The 25860-nt window shown below is 37.6% G+C and overlaps 1 protein-coding gene across 4 annotated transcripts in view; it reads left to right on the forward strand.

Moving 5' to 3' along the window:
- The window catches only part of ANTXR2 (ANTXR cell adhesion molecule 2), a 139810-nt gene that overhangs the window by 78298 nt on the left and 35652 nt on the right, over window positions 1-25860 (forward strand). For 3 of the 4 annotated variants that reach the window (XR_008558468.1, XM_008143639.3, XM_054727964.1), the window contains 2 exons: window positions 4851-5018; window positions 5331-5411. Coding sequence is in view for 3 of the 4 variants with exons in the window: in XM_008143639.3 (XP_008141861.1) it covers window positions 4851-5018; window positions 5331-5411 (249 nt within the window). In the remaining variant the exon portion in view is untranslated. Of the gene's footprint in view, window positions 1-4850; window positions 5019-5330; window positions 5478-25860 lie in introns of those variants that run through there. The other variant, XM_008143638.3, reaches the window with a different exon arrangement.

Genomic DNA, 25860 nt, shown 5'->3' on the forward strand with positions numbered 1-25860 from the left:
AGTGGAGCAACTGGCAGAACGACCGGTTGCTATGATGTGCATTGACCACCAGAGGCAGACGCTCAATGCAGGAGCTGCCCCCGGTGGCCAGTGCGCTCCCCCTGTGGGAACGTCACTCAGCCAGAAGCCGGGCTCATGGCTGGCTAGAGCAGCTGCGGTGGCGGGAGCCTCTCCTGCCTCTGCTGCAGGTGGGCGGTAAGGAGCGAGGGGTCCTGGACTGCTGCTAGAGGGATGTCTGATTGCTGGCTTATTAGGGCACAGGCTGGGCTGAGGGACCCCCTCCCCCCCCACCCCCCCTACATGAATTTCATGCACCGGGCCTCTAGTTAATTAATAATATGCAATGATTGCCAGCACTGAGCCCTTAACTAGTTCAAATAGTCCAGCATCTCACCCCAACGAGAATTGAAAGAATTTTTCATTGATATACTTGCCGTTATTATTAAACACAGATCTTCACTTTTTCTCCTTATTGGTTATCCTTTAATTTTACTTCTTGATAAGGAATTTTTTTTATGTTGTGCAGTCATGGCACATGTCTTCTGTCATATCTGCTTTGTCCCATCACTACCCACAGAAGTCAATTAGCTAACTAACAACCTCAAAACTGTTGCAATTTTCTTTTTTATACACTTCAATAAATTTCAGATTCCCAATAAAAGTTGCTTCTTTTTAGAATAAATTTCAGTAGTTTTCAAAAAAAGTCTAGGCCTACTTAACATGGTTGTCATTATCGAAATGGTTATTCAAGTCATCTGATCGTGATTGTCACTTTCTTGAGCACATTACATGTTAAAATAATGCACATTATCCATAAAAGCTTGCCACTGTATTGTTGAAGTATCTTCTGAGACAAGTACCTCATTGCCAATAAGCCATGGAAAAGGCAAGTGCTAAAATCTATTAAGTTTGTCTTTGGAGAGAAGATTGCATCTGTGTTTGCCTGTGGGTAATTGGGAATATCAAGCAGTATGAAGAGCTTAGCTGGGCTAGCTCTTGTTCCTTGATATAGAAGGAAGGTCATTTTCCTTCAGCCTATTTCACTATTTTGGAAAAAAATTACTGCAAAAAATTGCATAGCAAAAAATTGCTATGCCATTCTAGCCTTGGAGGGGTAGGAAAGAGTGGATTAGATATTCCTTTGCATATAAAAAATACACTTATAAATAAAAGTGTTACATTTGGATATCTTTATATGATATCACAACTTATTTTAGTTTAGTTAGCCTCATTTCAAAATGAATGTGTAAAAAGATGTTTGCGAAGGGAAAAAAAGTTTTGACATGATATACCACAAAATGTTAGAATAGTTTTCTCTGCATGGAGTGATTTTCAATTTGTGCTGTATATTTCTCCATTATTTCCTAATTTATTTGACATTGAACTTATAAGGGTGAGGTAAAAGTAGGTTTATAGTTCTGAGTATGTGAAATAGTTTATTATTGTATTATTATTTACTAGTTATTGTATTATTTTCTATACAAACAACTATAAATCTGCTTTTGCCCAACCCTGTATTCAGAATAATAAATTTAATTCCATTTTGAAATCTACACTAGTAAAATACCACATAACAACAAGGTACGGATGTGTTAGTATGTAATATATTAGTATATTTTTGATGAGTAAATAATGTTCTTGTTAAAACTCTAGGAATTATGCCAGATTTTTGCTAGTTCAATATTTCAGTGTCCCAAAGATTGAGATCTCTTTGTAAAGAAAAGCATAGGCATGAGCTGAATGGGTCCTAAGTTAAAGGGTATATTATTGGCTTATGCTCAAGAAAGCCAAGGATTCACACACATTTTTTTAATAACTTGTATTTTAAGTTTTAAGCATTATTCTCTTAACATGTGAAATTATATTGCCTGTTTCTATTCAGTTGAGAAAAATTTATGATAAGGACTCACCCACTTTTAATAATTGAGGTCCATTTTAGCTTTAGATAATTCTGGCTACATTTTATGGTGTATTCCATCAAGAAGATGGAAGTGGGAATAAGGATGACAAAAAAATGAAAAATTAAATGTGGACATTACAAAGGGGAAATGCAATACCTAAAAATACATAATAAAAATTGAAGTGATCATTAAACATCATTAAACTTTCTCAAACATGAACTTACTTAAAGTTGGAGAGGGAAAACAGAATACATAATCTGCTTTAAAATTTTGCCTATTCTAACCTGGAAAGCATTTTCTTTTAAAAAATAAATTGAACTGGGGAAAGTAAAAGGAATTCTAGAAATTATGACCACATCTGAATTACGGAACAAATCTTCATAACTAATGCTATTTTAAGCCGGTATAGGGATTTTACTTAGAACTATGGTAATGGAAATTTGCAGAAAACTGGAATTGAGCTGATGTTAATAACAGCTGTTAGCACAGCTGATCCATAATACCTAATGACTTCCAATGTGTGTTTCTGCCAATGCAGCGTGAAACTGTTTTTGTTTCTTTTCTTGATTCTGAAATTGCTCCTTTATAATATAACCACCTAGTCATCCAGATATGCTCTGAAAATTATGGAATATTATTATTTATCATGAAAGTCAAGCAGAGTTGGAAGAACTTAATTATCTAGCTTGTGCTTACTCCCGCCCCCACCCCCACCCCCACCCGCCCCGAAAAAATATCCGTGTATATGAACTCTGCTAAGTCTCCCTTTAGTGATCTAGTCTTGTTATTCTTTTATCATTTGTGACCATCTCAATGTGGTCAAACTAAAATATTAAAATGTATACATATACTTGTGTATATATTTCACTACTTTGAAGAGTTTTAAGAAAACTATAAAGTTAGACTTTGAGATGAAGTGAGAGCGTTTGTTTTGTTTGTCTGATGGTGATGATGATGAAACAGCTACTTCATGAACTAACACTAGTAGATTTACTTAACAGATTTCCTTTAGAACTCAGCAACCATATTTCATAAGTGTAGTGTCTTGATAGTTGAGTTCCTGGAAATGCTACATTGGGTCAGAACTCTAGTTTAACTAGCTTTGGGTTCTTCATCTGAGAATGGTTTTTCAGTGAAACTTGGAGGGAAAATATGATTTCCATGACCTTTGTGATACCAGCTGTGAAGGTTAGGCCAAGGAGCTGTATATGTTAAAATCTGTCATTTCCAAATAGATCTAAAATGTATCTTCTTATGTTTCTATTCTGAATTATTTTCTGAGTTATGATACTTATATGTTTACTTAACTGTGCATCTTTTTCCATTTTTTGTTTTTCCCCTTAAAATTGAGACTTTACAACTGCAAGGATATGTATCCTGATTTTAGGGTTTGTAGTTCAATTTAGCTGTATCTAAAGATTTTAGAAGTCTTAGTTTATCTAGGTGAAGGTGCTGTGATTTGAAAGAGAAGGTCATTTCTCTGGAAGGAGAGCCAGCTATCTAGTTCTAAAGGTTTAATGGTGTTTAAAGCAATTTTAACACCCTCATAAAGAACATTCTAGTACCACTGATCACACTGAGAGATACAGATACATTTTTAATGAGTCAATAGGGCCCAATTGAAATTGAAAGCCTATTCTAAAACTATATTAAAAATGGCTAAAAACATCTAAGTAAGCCTTACCAAAAAGCTGTGAATAGTTCTTTCTATAAATAGGGATTATCTGTATTCCCACACACTAAGGCCATTAAAATGCTTTAAAAGGATTTAACAATTTTTTCTTTGTAGAAATCACTTAACTCGGCTGAGTCGGTGTGCCCTGGACAGGCCTTCCTATTTCTTTTTAGAGCTTCATTGATGTTACCTCTGTCGTCTTTGGTAATGTCCTTGGGCTGCATCTTGTTCCATGCTTATACATGAAAAAGTTGAGCTCAGATTTAGCTCTTATTTCTTGTTCATTTTAAAACAGAGAAAACAATTGGTTGACCCTGTGGTTTTTCAATGTCCAGAATTTTTAGAGAATTAAATTCCCTAAAATTTGTGAAAATCCCTGGTGTTTGTTCTTTCAATATCAGAGGCTTTTTTTCAGCTTTGTCTTCCTCAATGAAAAACTGTTATATCAAGTAACCATACTCAGATGAGAAGATCAGAACAGGAACTAAAGACTGAAAGTTACTTTATAAAATCAAGCTTTGTAAAAGTAAGGAAAAGACATATATATAATTATTTTACTTCTGAAGGCTAAATGTTTAAATCATACATTTTGCCTCAATCAAACTTTATGAAGAGTTTGGAAGGAACAACGAACTCCTTTGTATAAAATACATTTATAAAATTCAAACCTATTTGAAACTTATTAACCTATTTCAGACTATCTGCATTAAAATCCCTGCCCTGCTACTTACTAGCTGTGTGGCTTTGGGTATGTCACTTAACCTCTCTGGGTCTCAGTTCCCTCATCTGGAAGGCAAAATACAGTATCTCATTGCATTTTCCTATGGACTAAATGCAGATCGGCACATAGTAAGCATTCAATAAATTCTAATTATCATTATTATCATCTATTTCCCTCAGTGCCATCAGTATATATAGGTATGTGTTTAGCTGGAAGAGGACTCTATCTGATTAAAAAATAGGATTACAGACTATCATGCATTATGAACTATCAATTAACTCCTTATTTGAAACAATGGAGAAATGGTTGCTTCAAATTTTAACTCCAGATTATACAAAGGGTCTTTTATTTTTTTTCTGGGATCTTGATGTTAAGTACATAAGTAATGGTGATAAACCTATTAAATCTCAGAAGAGGAGAAATTTACAGTTAGTCTGCCTATACATCTTCTTTTTCCTCTGAGGTGGTGAACTGAAGGACCATTGGTTAAATCAGAACCTATTTTTCCAAGACACTGTATGTCTGAGATAATTTTTTCCCCTTTGTCTGAAAGGTTCGCTGGGGTGATAAAGGATCTACTGAGGAAGGTGCAAGGCTAGAGAAAGCCAAAAATGCTGTGGTGAAAATCCCTGAAGAAACAGAGGAACCCATCAGGCCTAGGCCACCTCGACCCAGACCCTCGTACCAGTCTCCTCAGACAAAGTGGTACACACCAATTAAGGTATTGCCCTAGTTTTGTGTCATTTAACTGAAATTTCCCACAGAAACTGTAACTCTTTTTGTCTTCCCCACCCAAGTCTCTGAAGGAGGACCCAGGTCCATCACATAGCAGACATGCCATCTGCATTATAGCAACTGAATATTTTCTCAGCAACAAGGACCTCCTCTTCTTATTACTTACTTATTCTTTATTTTAATTTATGAAAAAAGTCAGAGTAGAGAATAGGCTGTACCATCTTCATTTTAACTCACGTGTTCAGCCAACAGAGGTTGAGTGTGTTCCTTAGGAATTAACAAATCATGTTCCCTTTAGGGTCGGCTGGATGCACTCTGGGCTTTGCTGCGGCGGCAGTACGACCGGGTTTCCTTGATGCGACCTCAGGAAGGAGATGAGGTTTGTATGCGAGCATGTGTTGGGAAAGAGCTGACTGCTTGGGTCAGTATAACGAAGGTGAAATAATAATCATAAAGAATTTAAAGCCCTCAGTACACTTGAGGAAGGAATTATCATCTCCTATTATATATGGTGCTTAATCAATTATCTGTTGTTAGAATACATCTTCAAGATGCAGTTTAATAAGTCCCTTTTCAAGTAATACATTAAGAAATTATGGCTCATTGTACACTGGCTTTAATGAGCACACTCTTTGCTTCAGCCTTTGAGTTGGATGACATCATGTTCTGAGGTTTCCCCCAATGGGGAGCCAGACTCCGGGTTAGGAATTGAAGTCCTTCTCTAGCATTGACTAGCAATGCGGACTGGAGAGCACGCCTCAGAGCCTCTGTTTCTCGGTGTAAATATGTTATTTCCCTGCCTCCAACACTTGATGAATCTAATTTCTTAAATATATGAAAGTGTCTTTGAAAGCATTATAGAAATATATACATACATACACATATGTATAGAAATATATAAATACACATACACATGTGTATTCATTTTCTCTACCAAGTAAGCCTATTTGAAGCTTTTTTGTTTTTGGAAATTTGTCTAGAAATACTCCAGTTTTATAATTTCTTTAATATATTAGCTCTATTTGCTCTTGTATCAATGTAAGAAAAATTGTTTAAAGCCTTTTGATATGTAACAATAGCGAGTTTTGTTGAAAAACACACCACTGTTAGTGGTAACAACAATGTTTTCATTATGTGTCAGCACAACCGTGAACACCATTCACTTCAGCTTCAGAGGACTTCGGGTTCATTCAGGTGCAATAAGCTATTTTTTTTAAGGATAAATAAGTGATGAGATTCATATTTATTTTACAGTGCCAAGCTAAAGCTATATTTAGTGTTGTATGATTCTGTCAAAAATGTCTAAATCTTATGATTTTACTTCTATGAGATGGGGGTCATTTCAGAAATATCTGAGTTCAACCATTTAGGAAATCCAATTTGAGAAAATATTCCTGGAATATTCCCAGCAGATCACTTACCTTTTGCTAGTACCACAGGTAGAGAGAATGAGGTAGTGTTTGAAGCAGACTTTTTCATTACTGGACCGCTGTGATTATTTTTAATGGTACCTCTGTTTAAATGGACACATGATTTGGACAACAACATATAGCAACTCTACTTACCATTCAATATGCTAGACTTTCTCTTCCTCATGTTAGACATTAGTTCATTTGTTCAACCATTTAAGTGTTGGGAATTGCTAACACTGAAGATGTATTGGCCAGCAAAAACAGATAATGCTCTCAGCACTCTTGCCGATATTTATATATTCTTTTAATTCCCATAATTAAAATTTAGTTTTCAGCCTTTTTAAAATCCTACTCATTTTGATTTAATTAAGTAATGTTTTATTATAAATATGTACAAGTAATGGCATCAGGTAATACTAACCAAGGGAGCAGGTGGTGTACAAAGTGTAGCTTTTGTTCTTAAGAAACCTGAAATTTGTTTGGGAATTGAGACATATATAAAAATAATGTTTATTCCAGAATGTGATCTTGAGTGCATACAGTAAGAGAGATTGAATCTTTCTTTCAGAGGAATTTTGGATGCTTTTTCAAAAACATAGGCTTTATGTCTTTGAAAATAGGTAGGATTTCATCAGATGGAGTTCAGTAGAATGAAGATTTTCATTGATGAAGCATCATGAGCAAAGTCTCTGAGGCAGCCAAGAATACTATCATTTGTGGATTACTAGGAAGTATGGAGGTTGGAGGTTAAAACCAGAATAGGTTGGGAACAGAAGAGATCTTTGAGTTTGGATAAGTTGATATATTTGGTTTTTAAAAGGATGCATTATTCTTATTCATTCAATAAATATTTAGGTAGGAGCTAACATGTACCAAGAATGTTGTTAGATACTAAATAAATTGAGCATTCTTCTTAATGTATAGTGCTGGAAGGAATATTCCACATATTGTTCCAACAGATTAAATTAGTATTTATTTTTCCATGATTGAAGACTAATGCTTCCATTATTTTGATCAAGATTTCCTTTGTTTTTTGTAATTGGGCATACTTTCATTTATTTAATATAGTCCCAAAGCCTTCTATTCTAACACTTGAGGTCAAATTGCTTCAAAATTCAGAATTTTTCAGAGTCTAGGGATTTGATATAGCCCATATGTCATATTTATGTAAAAGCACCTCCTGATAATTATTCAGACATTTTGCTACAAAATTATTAAATTGTTAAAAGTGGATAAATATAAACTATAAGTAATCTCAAGTTAGTGAAGGTCAGGTTTAGCTGCTAAATGAATTTTGATGACAAACTTTTACAAAACTTTGATTTCAAAAATTTTGTATTTCAAAAGTTTAGATAAAAGATAGTAAGTGGACCTTTATTATGTGTGATTAATTAAACTAGTTTTTCCACTCTACACTATGTATGCTATTTATGATTTTTTTGTTTGTTTTTACTTAAATGCGGGATTTTAAGCTTAGTAAACATCAATTGTTGGTTTAATTAATTTGTTATTCTGTCAGATATATATTGACTCTGTGTGCTTGACACAGTTTGACTTAACCTTTCTTTATAATACCTATTTTTGATAGCTTTACTGCTTCTAACATTTTGCCACTTGAAAATTTTTGTCACTTATTTTAAGTTCAGTTAAAACCTCAGTGTGACCCTCAATGAGAACTTTCCCCACAAGTGAACACTCCACAGTTAACTGACGTTAGTATGGGAAAGCTAAGAACCACCCAACAGTACAATCTCAGATTATCATTTTATTCACAAGGTTATTTTATAAATTTTGTTAAATTAATTTCCTGGATTTAAGGTATAATGTTTATTTATATACTCCCGCATTCAACCAACCAATGTTGCAAAATTATTTGATCACAGAAATCAGGTAAGTTTGACATGAGTTGCTCTTTTGCTTCTTGATAGTTATCTTTTATAATATTTATTATTTTTTTTAGGCTGGGGTTTGATATGAAGTTTGTAGGTATCAGCATATATTATTTTCCCTTTAGACAACCTGGGAAGTCTTTCCCCTCCTGCCTCCTATACTTATTTCCCATCTCCCATTTTCATGTTTCACAAAGATTATTAAGAATATGTTTCTCTTAACTCCCCATCATCAACCAGGTCCTCTTTATTTGATAGAATTAATTCCAATGTAAACTTCTGATCCCATATACATTCATAACTATAACATGTACTTTTTCAGATATTAAGTGATTAAATTAGCAAGAATCATTTCAATATTTAGCAGAATTGGTGTTCTGTATCTTAATAATTTAGAATAACAGAAGAGTTCCAATATGTTTACATTATGTTTCAGAAAGCCATCATACTACTTTGGCTACATGGTCTTCAGAATGCTTTTCCTCCCCTCCTCCCCTCCTCCCCTCCTTCCTTTCTCCCCTCCTCCTCTCCTCCCCTCCTCCCTTCCTTCCTTCCTTCCTCCCTTCCTTCCTTCCTTCCTTCCTTCCTTCCTTCCTTCCTTCCTTCCTTCCTTCCTTCCTTCCTTGCTTCCTTGGTCTCTTAAACACATTTATGTCCACTATACTTTCACCTTCAGGTTTGCTAATTTCTTATACAAGTTCATGCATTTCTTACATGCTATGCTAATTTTCTTTTTGGCTTCATTTGAAAGACTGAAGACTTTCAGTTGCTCTATTCTTATCTTCAAGAGTACAGTAAATACTGTTATTGACGAGGCCTACCTTGTGACTTTGTGATACTTGTGCCAAAACGAATCTGCACCAGAGGACACTTAATCATAGTAAATATTTTAGTGGATTTTATTTAAAAGTATTTACAAGAACTGAACTACATCAAATATTATTATCCAAAGCAGTAATATTTAATTATTTGTTTAAATAAAATCATAATTGTATGGTGCAATGGCATAAATCTACCGAGACTCCAACATCTTACAAATTTCATTTTATAAAACAAGAGCATATAATATTTCTTATATTCCAGTACTCATTGCTTTGGAGTGTTTTTGATTTGAGAAACCCAAAGTACTTCCCTCAGTAGGAAATTCGGCCCCAGAAGTCCAGAGAGACCCAGGGAGTGGGGCATACCGGGCACAGCTAGTTTTGCTGGATGGGAAAAATGGGGTGCTGTGCTTTGGTAGGCTTAACCTGTGCATGCGAAGGAGACCGTGGTTCCCCATTACCTCCTACTTACTGTGTCCAGTTGGTGAAGCCCTCAAAAACGAAACTGCCTGAACGCCATGGTTTTCACCAAATTTGCTTCTGTATTTGTTTCTTAGGATTACCTGGGGCAGAGAACAGTTTAAATGTAGGAGGCTAGGATGTCCCAGGGGCAGGGCCCTCTTCTCAGGCCCTTTGTGTGGGTAGCCAGGACGTAATCATTGAATGAGAAGATTAGTCTTGGAGTTGTTTTGATTGCACTTTTTCATATAAATTGGTGAATAACGTTTGCAAATAATTTTGTTATTTTCCTGTACTCAAAAGCTGGTGTGTGTTTACTACTGAATATACTTCTTATGAAGTATTTGTTTAATGGTGTAGGGTGTGTGTGTGTGTGTGTGTGTGTGTGTGTGTGTGTGTGTGTAAATGTAAAGCAATTTGTATGTTATAGGAATTAGGTAGGCTTTTGGAAAAATATTCTAGTTGGAATTGAGTTCAGCTTGTTTTATATTGTCAGGAAACAAACGAGAATGCTTTCATTTCCGAATTTTTAAAGGAAGTAGTAGTCTTTTTTCTTACAAAGGGAAAAGGAACAAACTTTATGATGTTTAAGAAACAGTAAAACGCGATTGTTTTCAGGCTGTTGGCTGATGGCTCCAATATAACAGAACCTCTGCCAAGTCAGCGGCACGTTTTCTACCTTAGAAAACAATCGTGTCATTTATTTATAAATTGTTGACTGCAGATTCTGCCTCCTGTGAGCTTAGTTTAATAAACAAACCAGGGAACCGTAGAACTAAACCCAGAGTCACGCACACGTATTCTGCAAGTCAAATACCCTCCTTTCAAGACTCAGAGGCCGCCCTGGGCTCATTTGCAGAATCCGCGGCTGAACCGAAGTCCTTGATCAAGTCATTGAAGTTCAGGCATCAAGTATCAAAGCGGCGCGAGCCTTCCCTGCGTCCCTCGCTCCCGCTCCCTCTCCGCGCCGCCCGCTCCTGCGGAGGGGGGCGCGGGCTTTGATTGGGGCCGCAGCTCCTCGGAGTCGGTGCGAGGTGAGGGCCGCGGCCAGGTGCGAGCTAGCAGGTTGTCCCCGACAGCTGTTTGCAGCGGCGGCAGCGGCCGCCCTGCCAGCGGAGGTGGCCGAGAGCGGCTGGACCGTTTTGGTCTCTCCCGCCGCCTGGAGGCCCGAAACACCAAAGGTAGGAGCAGGGGTGGACACAGCTGCGCTCCCAAACTCGCCTCGGGCACAAATAAAGAGATCTAATGCAGCTTGACTCCAGGGCGGTGGGGAGGCCGGGACGGAAAGCCACTTCAGAGACTACTGAGCGCTGCAACATCTGCCGCCCGGTTCCCGGGGAGGGACGGGGGACAGCGGGTACCGGTCCAGGCCTCCGCGTAAACAGCCGCCGCTAAGCCAGGGACCCTTTTGTAGGCCTCCATCAAACACGCCCGAGTCCGCAGCAGGGGTTTGTTTGGTTTTCAAAGCGGTGTTTTGTTTTTGCAATAACAAGGTAACTTATAAATGATGCATTACCACGCGTTCTCCCTTTTTTTTTTTTCAATTTGAAAAGGGAGAGTTAGAGAAGCAGGAAAGGCAAAGAAAGAAGAAAGCACAGCACCGGTTTTTGGAGTTGTTCCACAAACCCGGTAAAGCCCCACGGATCTTCTTGGCTGTAGCTGAGGTTATGTTAACCTTCAGGCTGCCACCCCTCGTGCACCAGGAAGCAGAGGTAAATGTGTATACTGCCCTGGAAGGCCCCTAGTAATAGTAATAGGCAGGATGTACACCCACTGCTTGTTTTTATTTATTTTTTTCAACATATTTTTATTGATTTCAAAGAGGGAGAGAGAGAGAGACAGAGAGAGAGAGAGAGAGAGAGACATCACTGAGCCATGCCAGCGGGGCCACTGTTGGTTTTTTAAACTTACATCACGGGGCTTCTTGTGACATGGAGGTGAAATATAACTTGATTTTTTTCTGATGGGTACACACTTTTAGTAAAGTGAAGTTAGGAAAATTGCTTGGACTTTAATTTTCTTCCTCTTTATAAAGGCTCCATGCCTATATTTGGGTATTAAAAATACGATTTTAAGTCAAAAGTAAGAACTTCATGTTAAAGGCAGCATTTTTCTTTTCTGAGGGGGTTCCCCCCTCTACCATCTAGGTTCAGCCAGAAAAAAAAAAAATTGTGTAATTTTCTATGGGAATATGGCAAAACTCACAATTGTGCACACACAGATATATGACACAAAGAATTGTTTAAAATAGTCAGTTAAGTAAAGCCCCAGGGTATGGTAAGATAATAAAGACTCTATAGTAATGCAAATTATTATAATTAAGAAAATTTAGGCCAGCCCGTGTGGCTCAGTGGTTGAACATGACCTATGAACCAGGAGATCATAGTTGATCCCCAGTCAGTACACATGCCCGAGCTGTGGGCTTGATCCTCAGTGTGGGGCGTGCAAGAGGCAGAGAATCGATGATTCTCATCATTGATGTTTCTATATCTTTCTCCCTCTCCCTCCCTCTCTGAAATCAATAAAAATAATATATTAAAAAAAAAAAGAAAAGAAAATGAAATGTAAGCTCCCTCACCTGAGGAACCCTCTGCATGACCATTTGAGATGAAGGACAGGTGCTGACCTAAAGGCATCCTTTGGAGTGGGGGTAGCCAGGGAACAATGGCCTGGGGACAGATGCTAGTGTGTAGCAGTTTTCATCAGTTAGTGGTGAAATAAGCATCATAAGTGCATGGTGAATTTCCAACTGAGCTAAATTTATTTTGTTGAGATGACTTTTGTTATTTATGCAAATACAATTTTAATATTCTGAAATATTGGTAGCTGCTTAAAAAACAGTCCATTCTGACAGAACTCAATGTTAGTCTTCAATTTTTAAAAATCTACCAAAACAAATCTGAACATAGGGCAGGTTCGTTGAAAAGGCACCAGAGTAACTGATAGCCTCAGAGGCACAGGGTTTCAGACCAGTTCTCCTGTTTCCATCTCTTGTTCTAGATTTATGTTCACTCCTCTGACTGTCCTGCTCTTGAATTCTCAGGCTCAAATCAAACTGGCCTTGCCCTCCTCGGTGTGGATTCTTCAACCATTCTAATTCTCCCAAGGATCACTCTGACTTCTTGATGCTTACAGATCACCCAGTGCTCAGAAATATCAATCACTTCATCTTCAGACGAAGTGAACACCTTGATAGCAGAGATTTTATGCCACATGGCCTTTAAGCTCCCCATCACATTTGCAAACTGTAAACCACTTACGTTATCGAAAAGATTGAAACCTTCACTCAAATGGTTTGATTATGCTGCTAATGACTGCATTCTTTAACTTAGTTTTTAGGTTCCACCTAAATACAGAGTGGGGCAAAAGTAGGTTTACAGTTTTGAGTACATAAAACAGTTTATTCTTATATTATTACTAGAGGCCCAGTGCACAAAATTCATGCACTGGTGGTGGGGGGGTGGGGGGAGTGGTGTCCCTCAGCCCAGCCTGCACCCTCTCCAATCTGGGACATACCTCTCACAATCCAGGACTGCTGGCTCCCAACCGCTCGCCTGCCTGCCTGCCTGATTGCCCCTAACCGCTTCTGCCTGCCAACCTGATCACCCCCTAACCACTCCCCTGCCAGCCTGATTGATGCCTAACTGCTCCCTGGCCAGCCCGATTGCCCCCAACTGCCCTCCCCTGCCGGCCCGATCGCACCCAACTGCCCTCCCTTGCCGGCCCAGTCACCCCCAACTGCCCTCCCCTGCTGGCCTGATCACCCACAACTGCCCTCCCCTGCCGGCCATCTTGTGGCAGCCATCTTGTGATGACATGGTCGCAGCCATCTTGTGATCACATGGGGGTGGCCATCTTGTGTGAGGGCATGACAGTCAATTTGCATATTATCTCTTTATTATATAGGATTTATTCATTATTGTATTATCCTATCTAATAAAATAGTAATATCCAAATTGACCATCACTCCAACACAAACAAGATGGCTGCCCCCATGTGGTCAAAGATGGCTGCCCCCCTGTGGACACAAGATGGCTGCCACAAGATGGCCAGCAGGAGAGGGCAGTTGTGAGGGACCAGGTCTGCAAAGGAGAGCAGTTGGGGGTGATCAAGCCTGCAGGGGATGGCAGTTAGGGGTGACCAGGCTGGCAGAGGAGGGAAGTTGGAGGCAACCAGGCCTGCAGGGAAGGGCAGTTGCGGGGGACCCAGGCCTGTAGGGGAGAGTAGTTGGGGGGGGGATAAGGCCTGCAGGGGAGGGCAGTTAGGGGTGACCATGCCTGCAGGGGAGGGCAGTTAGGGGTGACCAGGCCTTCAGGGAGAGCAGTAAGGGGCAAACAGGCTGGCAGGGGGGCAGTTAGGCATCAATCAGGCTGGCAGGGGATCAGGCTGGCAGGCAGAAGCAGTTAGGGGCAATCAGGAAGGCAGGCAGGCAAGCAGTTGGGAGCCAGCAGTCCTAGATTGTGAGAGGGATGTCCGACTGCCCATTTAGGCCCGATCCCTGTAGGAGAGGGTACAGGCTGGGCTGAGAGACACACACACCCCCGTGCACAAATTTCGTGCACCGGGCCTCTAGTTTTCCATAAGAAAAACTGAAACTACTTTTGCCCCACCTTGTATGTTGTGTCATAATAGATCTTAGGGACTGTAAGGAAACCCTTTGTTTTAGCATGAGTCAGTATAATTGTACACAAATTGCCCACAGTACTTTCATACCTTTCCTATTCTTAAAAAATATATTTTTATTGATTTCAGATAGGAAGGGAGAGGGAAAGAGAAATAGTAATATCAGTGATGAGAGAGAACCATTGATTGGCTGCCTCCTGTATGCCCCACACTGGGGATTGAGCCCACAACCCGGGCATATGCTCTGACCGGGAATTGACCCGTGATCTCCTGGTTCATAGGTTGATGCTCAACCACTGAGCCATGCCAGCCTGGCATGCCTTCCCTTTTTTGTATACTTAAATGAAATAGTAGAGAAAAAATACCAATTAAAAAAAAACAATAAAGTGATTGCTTACCTTTCATTTCTGTAAGATTTGAAATTTTATATGGTTCTTTAGGCCAGTTATGATGTTTCATCACTAGGAAAAAGTACCGCTAGAACTTCATATCCTTTATGCTACCAGTACTACCTTTCTTTCTTATTATTTCTTATCTTTATATTTCCTGGCATCCTTAACCTTTTGCACTCGGATGTCGAGTGTGACTCGACACGGTTAGCATTAGAATAAAAGAATCGAGAAAAAAGCAAGTGAGTGCAAAGGGTTAAGATGCCTTAAATACCCTGTTTAAATTAGTAGAAGTAATTATTATCTTTGGATCAGACATATTTGAAAGATAAATTTTTACTAAAATAACCCTATCATGAACATGCCATTCTTATTACAATCCCACTGACTGATAGATGTGTCTACTTCTGTATATGGGTGTGCATAACATGATTAACATAAATATATGTATATATTTCTATAGAACATGTTTTTCTCAGTGTGTATGTCATCAGCTAATGTCTGTTTCAATGGAAAATAACAAATTTATTAGAGTACTTTTTCATACAACTTCTTGGCTTAAATAAACCATTTCTTTATTATGCATACTAGCTGGCAAAAGTGTTGACTTAGTTTGGTTCCCTAATGGGAAATATAGAATATACTTAAATTACCAAAAAATTTATTTGTTCAAGGAAAATACAAGTAGAACTTGGATAGTGAATTGCCTTTTTACTGTCCTGGTCCAGACATAATTTGTATTTAGTCTCATTATATACATTTTATGTACTAACTTATAAGTATAGGTAAAGATTTTTCTTGGTTGAAATTGATCATCAACCTGCTTGTCCAGTATGAAGCATAATTTTAGTTTGAATCAAAATAAGAGATTTCTAACATTTTTTTTTTTAAATGAAGCACTATTTCTTACTTACAATAAATTTTTCTACTAAAGCCATTTTCTGACACTAAGGATTTAATGGAGAGTTTATTGTGAATTCAGTATATTTCATTCAATTAACATTAATAACCCCAGTGAGAACAGTGTGCACACACACATATACACAGGATTCTATGGGTTTGCAATTACACACATACGATATATATCACATAATATTTTAATTGCCTAAATTTTCTTCTGTTAGTAAGAAAATTTGTAAAACATCTATATATATAAAAGCCTAAGTGACGGGCCAACTGACCAACCTGCCAACCATCTGACCATGCAGTAGCTATGATACACAGTGACCACCAGGGGGCAGACGCTCAACACAGGAGCTGCTGAGACTTGGCAGCTGCAGTTCTCGGGTGACACACCCGGAACCAGAGAGGAGGGAGCCCGATTACCCAAGAACCACTCTCTCACAATCCAGGACCCCTCAGGGGATGTTGGAGAGCCCGATCCCTGCAGGCCAGGCCGAGAGACCCCACCGGTGCATGGATGCACCAGGCCTCTAGTCTATACTAATAAAAGGATAATATGCTAATCAGACTGGATAGACTGGACATCTTCTGGACGTCATTCTGGACATCCTTCCTGACAAAGCTGGGGCCTGGGTGAAGCCGGCCCAGGGTCCCATGTGCCTGCCCGAGCGAAGCCAGCCCAGGGTCCTGGGAGCCTGCGGCCAGCCCAGGCGAAGCTGGCCCAGGTTCCGGGTGCCTGTGGCCGGCCAGAAGGAGGGAAGCCTGGGTTCTGGGTGTGGGGACCAAGGCAGAGGTGGTTAGGGGCGATCAGGCAGGCAGGCCAGTGGTTAGGGGCGCTCAGGCTGGCAGGTTGAGCAGTTAGGGGTGATCAATCAGGCAGGTGAGCAGTTAGGGGCAATTAGGCAGGCAGGGAGAGTGGTTAGAGGCAATCAGGCAGGCAGGCAGAGTAGTTAGGGGAGATCAGATCAGGCAGGCAGGCAGGCGAGCGGTTAGGAGCCAGCAATCCCAGATTGTGAGAGGGATCCCGAATTGTGAGAGGGTGCAGGCCAGGCTGAGGGACCCCGCGCCCCCACCCCCCATGCACAAATTTCATGCACCAAGCCTTTAGTGTTTTAATAAATATTTAAATAGTACATTTATATACATGGCATAAAATGTTCTATAGTTATGAGCATTTACTTTTTGATTATCTTTCTCTGACCCTCATTTATCCCCTTTTTCCTACCTCTTAACATTGGTTGATTCCTAAGATTTAACCCTTGATCTTATGTTTTTTTCTCATCCTACTTTTCTAGAGAGCACACAGACTTTCGCTGTGTCACTATCATCATTAGGCATGTCATTTTTTGAAAATCTATCCTCCCTCCTGAATTTTGCTTGCATGTCTCTGTAAGCTTATATGAATTTTCCTCTTGGATAGTCTATTGTCACAACATTATCTGTGTTTACCTGGACCTATCATATTCCCTGTGTATAGCTTTCAAATTTTAACTTTTCTCTATTGTTCTCTCTATCCTTCACCTGATGTATCTAAGCTAAAGCCCAGCAGACCTTATGGTTCACATAACTCAATGAGTGGAGTAAAGACTTTAACTTCCTAATTCAGAGTATGATGTCCTATGTCAACAAGTCACAATATTTCCCTATAATGTTCACAAGATATTGATTCAATGAAAAGAATTGTGTCTATTAATGCCCCTCTTCATTTTATTATAATTGAATAAAAATGAGCTATTGATAAATGTATGCATTAGACTCTACTGATTCTTAAGAGAGACATCATTTTAACATTGTAGGATTTAAATGTTTTTGTTATCAGGACTTACAATTTTACCTTCATGATTCTACCCTGAAACTAAGCTACTTGAGAAAATTAAGATATCAGTGCAATTCTCAAGTGGACAAATTTGAATTATTTCTTATAAAGATACTAGAGGCCCGGTGCATAAAATTTGTCTACTCGGTGGGGTGGGGGAAGAAGGTCCTTCAGTCCGGCCTGTGCCCTCTTGCAGTCCGGGAGCCCTTGGGGGATGTCCAACTGACAGCTAAGCCGTCAATTGTACATCCTTAACCCTTTGCACTCGCTTGCTTTTTTCTCGATTCCTTTATTCTAATGCTAACCGTGTCGAGTCACACTCGACACCCGAGTGCAAAAGGTTAACACTGCTGCGGAGGCGGGAGAGGCTCCCGCCACTGCCACTGCACTTGCCAGCCTGTGAGCCCGGCTTCTGGCTGAGCAATGCTCCCCCTGTGGGAGTGCACTGACCACCAGGGGGCAGCTCCTGCGTTAGCATCTGCCCTGGGTGGTCAGTGCACATCATAGCAACCAGTCGTTCTGCCGTTTGGTCGATTTGCATATTAGCCTTTTATTATATAGGATGGCTGAGGATACTGCTGCATAAAAGTGTTATTTATATTGGGTGACGATTTATCAATTTTGGATGATGATTAATTTTAAATTTATAATTAAATCTATTAAAATTTTCAGAGTTATAAATGCATGACACAATTCTTTTCCCTTAGGTTGAATTCTGAGTAGATGAAGGCTAATACTTTTTAATTCCCTTTATCAGGATATGTTTATTTTGTTGTTTGCAGTTGCATTCTTCTCATTTTTTTTTTTTTCTAAAGCAGATTTAATACTAGTTTCATAGACGATTGAAGAAGAGTTTTCAGTGATGGAAATTCTTGTGATATCTGTTTTTATTCCAGCGAAATCATACATTATAATGTCAACCTATTGCATAATCATTTTCTGTGCAGTGGCTTAGTCCAGTTTATAGAAGTGCTGGCTCTTCACAACAAAAAGTGAGAAGAAGACTGAATCTTAAGTTCAGTTCCTACTCTCCACAAGAAGTGGCATGGCTTTACCTGTCCTCTGAATCCAGATTTATAGACTAGTCTTATGCTCTTAACTAGTTCAGTTCCTCTTTCATTGACTACTTAAAGTAGGACAGCTGTCTGAGCTGTTGGTTATAAATTTGCTAATGTTTACTTCGTTAATCTCTGATACAAAAGGCAGCAGATAACGGGATCAGAGTTTCAGGACCTCGGGTTTTTATAGCCTGAAAGGAGGATGAGAGGGTGGAGGGAGAGGGGCTTGAAGAGATGGCAGGAAGTGTTACATTGGGGAAAAGGGGATAACTTCTGTCATTAATCTTAATTAATTGCCAAGAGTTTTCAATTTGAGTTATTAATACTGAAGATAAGCCGTTAATATACTGTTCATGCTTTGGCATCAGATGCTGTATTATGAGATAAGAGATTTAGGAGGGAGAGGTATGTGTGTATGTGTGTTTTACATAAATATTTTCATTTACATCTTTCAAAGATTTCCCTGGCTTAATATTCAGGCCTTCACCTTTAACAGTTACTGTGAAACAGTTAGGAATTATAGACAAGTAACAATAAATCCAAATAAAATCCCTGGGCATAACAACAGCAGTAAATCTGAGTAATATTACTTTCATGTTTACCAAAATACAAAATACTTCACTGAAGAGGAAATGTGAAATAGAAAGAGGGAGAATCAAGAGCTAGAAAGAAGAAATGAAGGGAGGAACAAAGAGAAAGAAATAAAAAATGGGGAAAAGATATTCTTCTTCTATGTGTAAGGTTGCATATTTCACTGCTGCTGATACCCTAATCATTTGGAGTTAAACAAACGGAACCTTGAAATGACTAAGAAATCTCTTCTTAAAATCTCTTTTCCCCTCTCTCCCCTGGTAACTGTTCCATGAATGTATTTTTGGGGTTAAACTCTTTTCACCATTGAATCTGTTATTATTCTGAGGTACTTTTCAATGTGCAGTTGCACCTAACTGTGTTAATTATAACCATTTTGGCTATGGAAAAATGTCTTGTAATTCTTCATGGAGAAATCTTTTAAAAACAGATAAAGCTCAAATTTCAGAAATATGATTTCAGGATTGTCCACATGTTCTCCATACATTTGGACAAACTAAAAAGAAAAGGTCTGTAATGAAAACATACAGCATAGTAAATTAATTTAGGTTTTACTGAATTTCAAATTTAGTTTTTACATGTATATCTTATATCTGATTACTGTAACCTGAATTTCAGTAGTCAGAGTCAGTGGCTTGAATAGTATTGTCTACAAATTTAAAATTATAGATTTGACTCTGAGATATATATTTCTTTTTTACAGCAATTTTTTGTTTCTTTTATGGTCAACTTTAAATGTAAATAGAAAAAGCATGAAATAGTGTTCATTTATTTTACTTATCCACCTCTTTATTTTTTCATATAGTAACTGATTATTGGAGAGACTAAAAAAAAATCCAGTCTGCAGATGTCAAAAGTTTAGATTTTAATTTATAGGCAGGGGAGACAGTAAAGTTTTGGAGTTGAGCAACAATATGATCAAGTGAAATTAGAATTAGGCTCTTGGAAAGTTTGCAAATAAATTTGTGACAGGAGTGGAGAGAATATGTGGTTTTCTGTATATCCTAGCCCAGTATCAATGTGTTTATCTTTGTAAGTAGTCTCTTATCATAAGTCACAAAAAAAATCACATAAAATTATGATGTAGCAGGTCTGGTGGATTATCATGTTGTCAAGTCATTTCTTGGATAAAGCAATTTTTTTTCCCAGTAGAAATCCCATCCCACCCCCTCTTCTTCTTCTTCTTCTTTTTTTAAGAACAGTCAGAAATGTATGGCTTCAGATATATTTTCTTGATTTGTCAGGGGTCGTCTTTTTGCTTCTTAGAGATATGTAGATAGACAACAAACTCAGGCTTACTATAAAGATGCGTGTGGATGCATGTGTGTGTTTACATGTGTGTGCATGCATGTATATGTGGGGGTTGTTTATGTGTCTAATGTGGGGGACAGAGCATTGTACTTGTTAAAGGCACTCATAATTTCAGGAAAAAGCAAACAATTTATAGGAATGATTTAGAACTCAAATTCAGATAACAGTTATTGAGTATCAACTATTATTTAGGTATGTTCAGCTCTTAACAGTATTAAAAGTTAGGTGTGATATTCCTCCCATTTTGCAGATGAAGAATGTGAGACCGAGATGTTTTGTGAATTAAGCAAGGTTACATTGCTAAAAAGTAACTGAGCCTAGATTCAAACTCAAGTTGTTTAAATTCCCAGTTCAGTGAATGCTGTCATTTTACAGTGTGACACTTTATTCTGCTCCCCATTCAGTCAATATCTGATTGAATTGAGGCTATTATAGAGGTAGAGAAGTACTTTTAAAATTTCAGTTTTGAATTTGATTCTTCTGTGATGAAATGATCAATTTTGTGTCTATGTCTGTACCAACATACCAGTAAATCATTTCAGCAGGTCTTCAGAATGTATGCATATTACTCTGTTATATATAACATTTAATTTTATATATAATATTAATTTAATATGATATATATTTAATTCTGCATGCATATATAAGTAAAAGGCAATATTTAGAAATGACAATAAATTCCACAGAAAATTCATTTGCATCTTTAAAAGTAGCATAATTCAACCCCTTGCTATACTGTAAACTTCCACCCCTTTTTTAACTCTGTGCCTCAGAAGGAAAAACAGATTTGAAGGATAAGAAGGATGATGTAACTTGTACATTCCAGGAATTACAAGTACTTTTCTAGCCTGGAGTACGAGTCTGGTAGTTGGGAAATAAGTTATGGGAAGAAGGCAGAATTACAGATATTCCTAAAGTCCTTGGTTGCATATTGGTAAGATCACAACCAAAGGACTTGTATGCATGCATATAAGCCTAACCAATGGACACAGTCAACCAGGGGGGTGAGGGCATGAGTTGGGGGGGGGGGGCAATGGAGGGGTAAGGACACATATGTAATACTTTAATCAATAAAGAAAAAAATAAAATAATAAAAAATAAATATAAAAGAAAAAATACAAAAAAAAAAAAAGATCACTACATTTGGAGTCATTAAACTCGGCATCTCTATACCGTAATTGATCTTCTGGAAACCGAGCATAAATTTCCTCATCTCTTTGGTCCTAAGTTTTCTCATTTGTATATAGAGAAAGAAATTATCACAAATATACTTTTGAATTTTAGCAATCATATTTTTCATTTAATTCCCACCAGGCCGGCTCTATGAAGATAGAACGTTCTTCATCACGTTAACTAGGATAACCCCAGGCCCTTGCACTTTGCCTCTCAGCCAGTAGGCTTCAGTAATCTTTGAAGAGTAAAAGATGTTGTAGATAGAAAGTTAGGTTCGTTGTTTACAGGTCTGTTTAAATTCACACTTTTTTTAGTAATTAGACATTTCATGAGGCCACCAACAATTAATAAATACATATAAACATTTTACAAGTTACTATAAGAATTAAAAAGTGGCATATATTTCTCACAATATTCTGGAACATGTTTGAATGTTGTAACAAATATACAAAATATCCATAATGAATATTTGGCTACCAATAGTTTAAAATAAATGGAAAATACTGCATATGGAAGAAAATAAAGAGAGTACAGATTTAAGAGAACAGCATATTTAAATTTTATGCCAGTTTTGTCTTTATAAGACATCTACTTCTTGCTGCTTTTCTTCTTTCAAAAAAAAGAGAAGATATTAATGCGTGATATTTGATTATTTCCACTGTCATTTTGATGTGTTGCAACTTGCTGCCTAGTGTCACAACTGCAAAAGAATTTAAAAGCAGTTTCTTTTATTTAATACTAGTATAAGCAGTGGAGTTCTAATGTGTTCCCATCATTAAGTGCATATAGCTCCATGGAACTGTCCTCCCATTGGGCCACTTTGGAATCGATTTTCCAAGTTGGGCTAGAAATAGTAGACAAATGCTAAATGAAAATCAATCACTTTGTAAGTCAGCTAAATACACTCTTTTTATTAAGTGTTTGTTTGTTTTTCCTATGGATGACAAGTAACACTTGCAGTGACCTCTAGCCTTTGAATGCTTTTAACATAAACCTTGAGGGTCTATGGCCTGATCATAATTTTAATTTTACATTAGAATTGTCTTAATGTTGATCAATTAGATACAAGTATCTTTTAGCTATTATTTATAAATAGAAAATATTTGAATTATTATTTTAATCACAAATTCTTAGATCATTAATATTTCAAATGTCTATGGGAAATATTTCATTACAAATACAATGTTGATAGAAATAGCAACCTGTTATTGGGAAATACAAGTATCTAGCAAATACCTTATACCTTAGAAGATAACTATATACCTTAGCTAACTCTGTTCTTTAGCTAACTATAGTGATGTTGGGACAGTGTCAGGAACCAAAACTGTGACAGCCAGCATAGAAAGTCAAAACCTGAAGGATATACTTAACTAAAAAGTTTAGAATATAAGTTTATGGAAGTCAGCATACATTACAATCATTATTTACATCATCACCAATGATAAAAAACCAACATAATCTATAATGCAGTAGCTATGTGCCACGCACTGTACTAGTTATCTTACATATGTTACTGTAATTCTCAAAACAACTCATGGCAAAGGGCTTTTATCCCCATTTTATAGATAAGGAAACAGGCTCAGAAAGTCCAGGATCCTGCAGATAGATGGTGAGTGAATGTATTAACTTTGAGCTTTAAATAGCTTATTGGAAATTTTAGTTAGCCGCTTAAATTCTACTTTATGTTTCACAATTAATTGGACAAATATACAGAAAATGCACCACAGTTTAGTATGGTTTTAGTTGTAATTTATAGTCTCATGAGTATAAATAGTGAAATTAATGGGAATTATTAGTAAAACATTTAAATGACATAGGCATCACTATATGCACAAAGGAGGTTTACAAAGGTCCAAATTGGTAAGTGATGAAATTTAAACTCAGAATTTAATGTCACCAAAGCTTCACTTCCTAGTACATTACCCTGGAATTACTGACTTGTAAAGATACAGTTTACCAATGAGTAAATTCTTGGGGCATTGCGGACCCTGAGATTTTATGTGCATTTCTCTATACATTAATTATTATTTATATATTTTAACTGGGCGTATTGGCCTCCATTTTCTCAGGAAGACCTCCACAGAGGTAAGGATTATGGCAGTATGGTCACCACCTGGGATGGTGACAGCTGCTGCAGCTGAATCCAGCCCTTGTCATCATTAATGACCTGCATTTGACACTTTATCCCAGCCATCCTTGTTTAATGTACAATGTATTGCATTAGAATAATTATGACCTGTCATCCTCTATTTAACAGACAGCTCTTAGTCATCCCAGACATGCAAATGTCATGTGATAATGTACCAAACCCATGCTAGTTCCTGTGTTCTCAGCCTGTTTGTGGGTTCCTGTGTCCTCTCTTTCCTTTTTCCCCCACAATGTTCAAATACATTTTATACCTAAATTGAAGCAATTTTAGTTTATTGCTGATATTGAAAGCGTTAGGCTCCTTCATTTTTAGATAATAGCCATACATTTATTAAGGGATAATATTTTCTGAACATAAAGCATGGTCAATGGATTTAGAGTCTCTCTTCGTCCTGCTAAAAATACTGGTGAGCTGAAGTAGAAATCAGAGAAAGGAATAGTAGTGCTGACTCAAGGAAAGGATGATGACCACATCCAAATGATATAAATCATGTACGGAGGGTACTATGCCTATATTAAACACTTTATTTTAATTTACAGATCTGAGTGACTCCCAAGGACTTTTTCCTCTCTTCTTTCTTTCATTTAGTTTTAGGGAAAGAAACACAGGGGATTCACTATATTATTGAAACGGAACCTCCACCATGATTTTAAGTTATCATAATGTTGTTGCATATCTGTTAACTGGGTTTAGACATAACTGTCCCAGAGAGTGAAGACTGATTTTTTTAAATAGACTTGTATTATCTTTGTTTTGCTTAAGGCCCTACTCATAGGCTTCTGTTATGGTTTATTTTACTTAGGAGAGTTAATCTAAAATGTGCTACTGAATTTCTGTGTATCTTAATTTGACACTTTAAGAAAACAAAATAAGTCATGCCTGAAATTTGGAATAACACATGCCTTCTATTCAGTATGTGATCTACCCCGCTTTATTGTCAGAAATCCAAGTTCAATATAATCTTTTGCATTCATCAGCTGATTGGCCTTGAGCAAGTTATATAACCTCTCTGAACTTCTTTTTTTTCCTGAAGCAAAATTTTTCAGCTGAGGCTTTTATCTGAATCTCAGAACAGAAAAAAATAATATAAGGTACTATTTTCTCATTCTTCCAAGTATGTTATACAACTAGCATATGGCTTGCTTGAGAAGTTACTTTATCATATACAATAGAGCCTTCAACAGTTTTAATGTATTCATTTAACTGTTGTGAAAGGCCAATGAGGATTTAAAAGTTATTTCCACTTTACATATTTTACCACTATTTTTCTCATTAGTTGAGAATAATGCTTTGATTTTTCAAGCCAAAGTGAATGCAGTCAACTAGTAATTTATTTTCTTTAGTTCCCAGATTATTACTCAGTAAAAAGGAGATTTCTCTGAAGCTAAATTTAATTTCTTAAATATGTACATTCTGGATAAAGTATAATTTTATAACAGCAATGAATGGTGAGAAGAGAAATCTGTTTTTAGATGGGCTTATTCTATTATATATTTGTGATATTAAATTTCTGTATACATTATGTTATATTTGGAATGCAGCCTTTTTTAGAGTTTGAATATCCACTGACAAGAAACTTAACCATAGATAATAATTATGCATGACTATATGTTTTTACCATAAGTTTTATTGTCACTCAAAAGTGACCTTGATAGGGAAGGGAAGGCAAGAGAGACATGTGGGGCCTCTTGAGAGCACATGGAGTGATGTGTATCGGGAGAAGACACTAAAGATTTATTGTCTGTGGCAAAGGAAACACAGATCTCTGCTTGTATAATAAGTGTTTTTGACGTTGTCCACCACGGTATAGGCTGATTAGAAGTTGTAGGTTAGAAAATATTCTACTGGAACAAAATAAACAGTTTTACATTGTTGCTTATATTATGACCTTAGATTGCTTGTTTAGTCTTTATAGCACTTAAAACATGAATGATGGTCCTGGCCGGTTACTCAATGGTTAGTCGGCCTGCAATCTGAAGGGTTGCATGTTCAATTCCAGTCAAGGGCATATACATCAGTTGCAGGTTCCTCAGCGCTGGTAGGGGAGCATGCAGGAAGCTACCAATGTGTCTCTCTCATGTCGATGTTTCTCTCTCTCTCTCTCTCTCTCTCTCTCTCTCTCTCTCTCTCTCTCTTTCAGTCAATGGAAAAAGTATCATCAGGTGAGGATTAAAAACAAAAAAAAATCTATGAGTGATGGTCATTCCAAGCCAATCCTTGTTGTAAATAGGACT

Source organism: Eptesicus fuscus, chromosome 2 (assembly GCF_027574615.1).
Source record: "Eptesicus fuscus isolate TK198812 chromosome 2, DD_ASM_mEF_20220401, whole genome shotgun sequence".
Classification (NCBI taxonomy): Eukaryota; Metazoa; Chordata; class Mammalia; order Chiroptera; family Vespertilionidae; genus Eptesicus; species Eptesicus fuscus.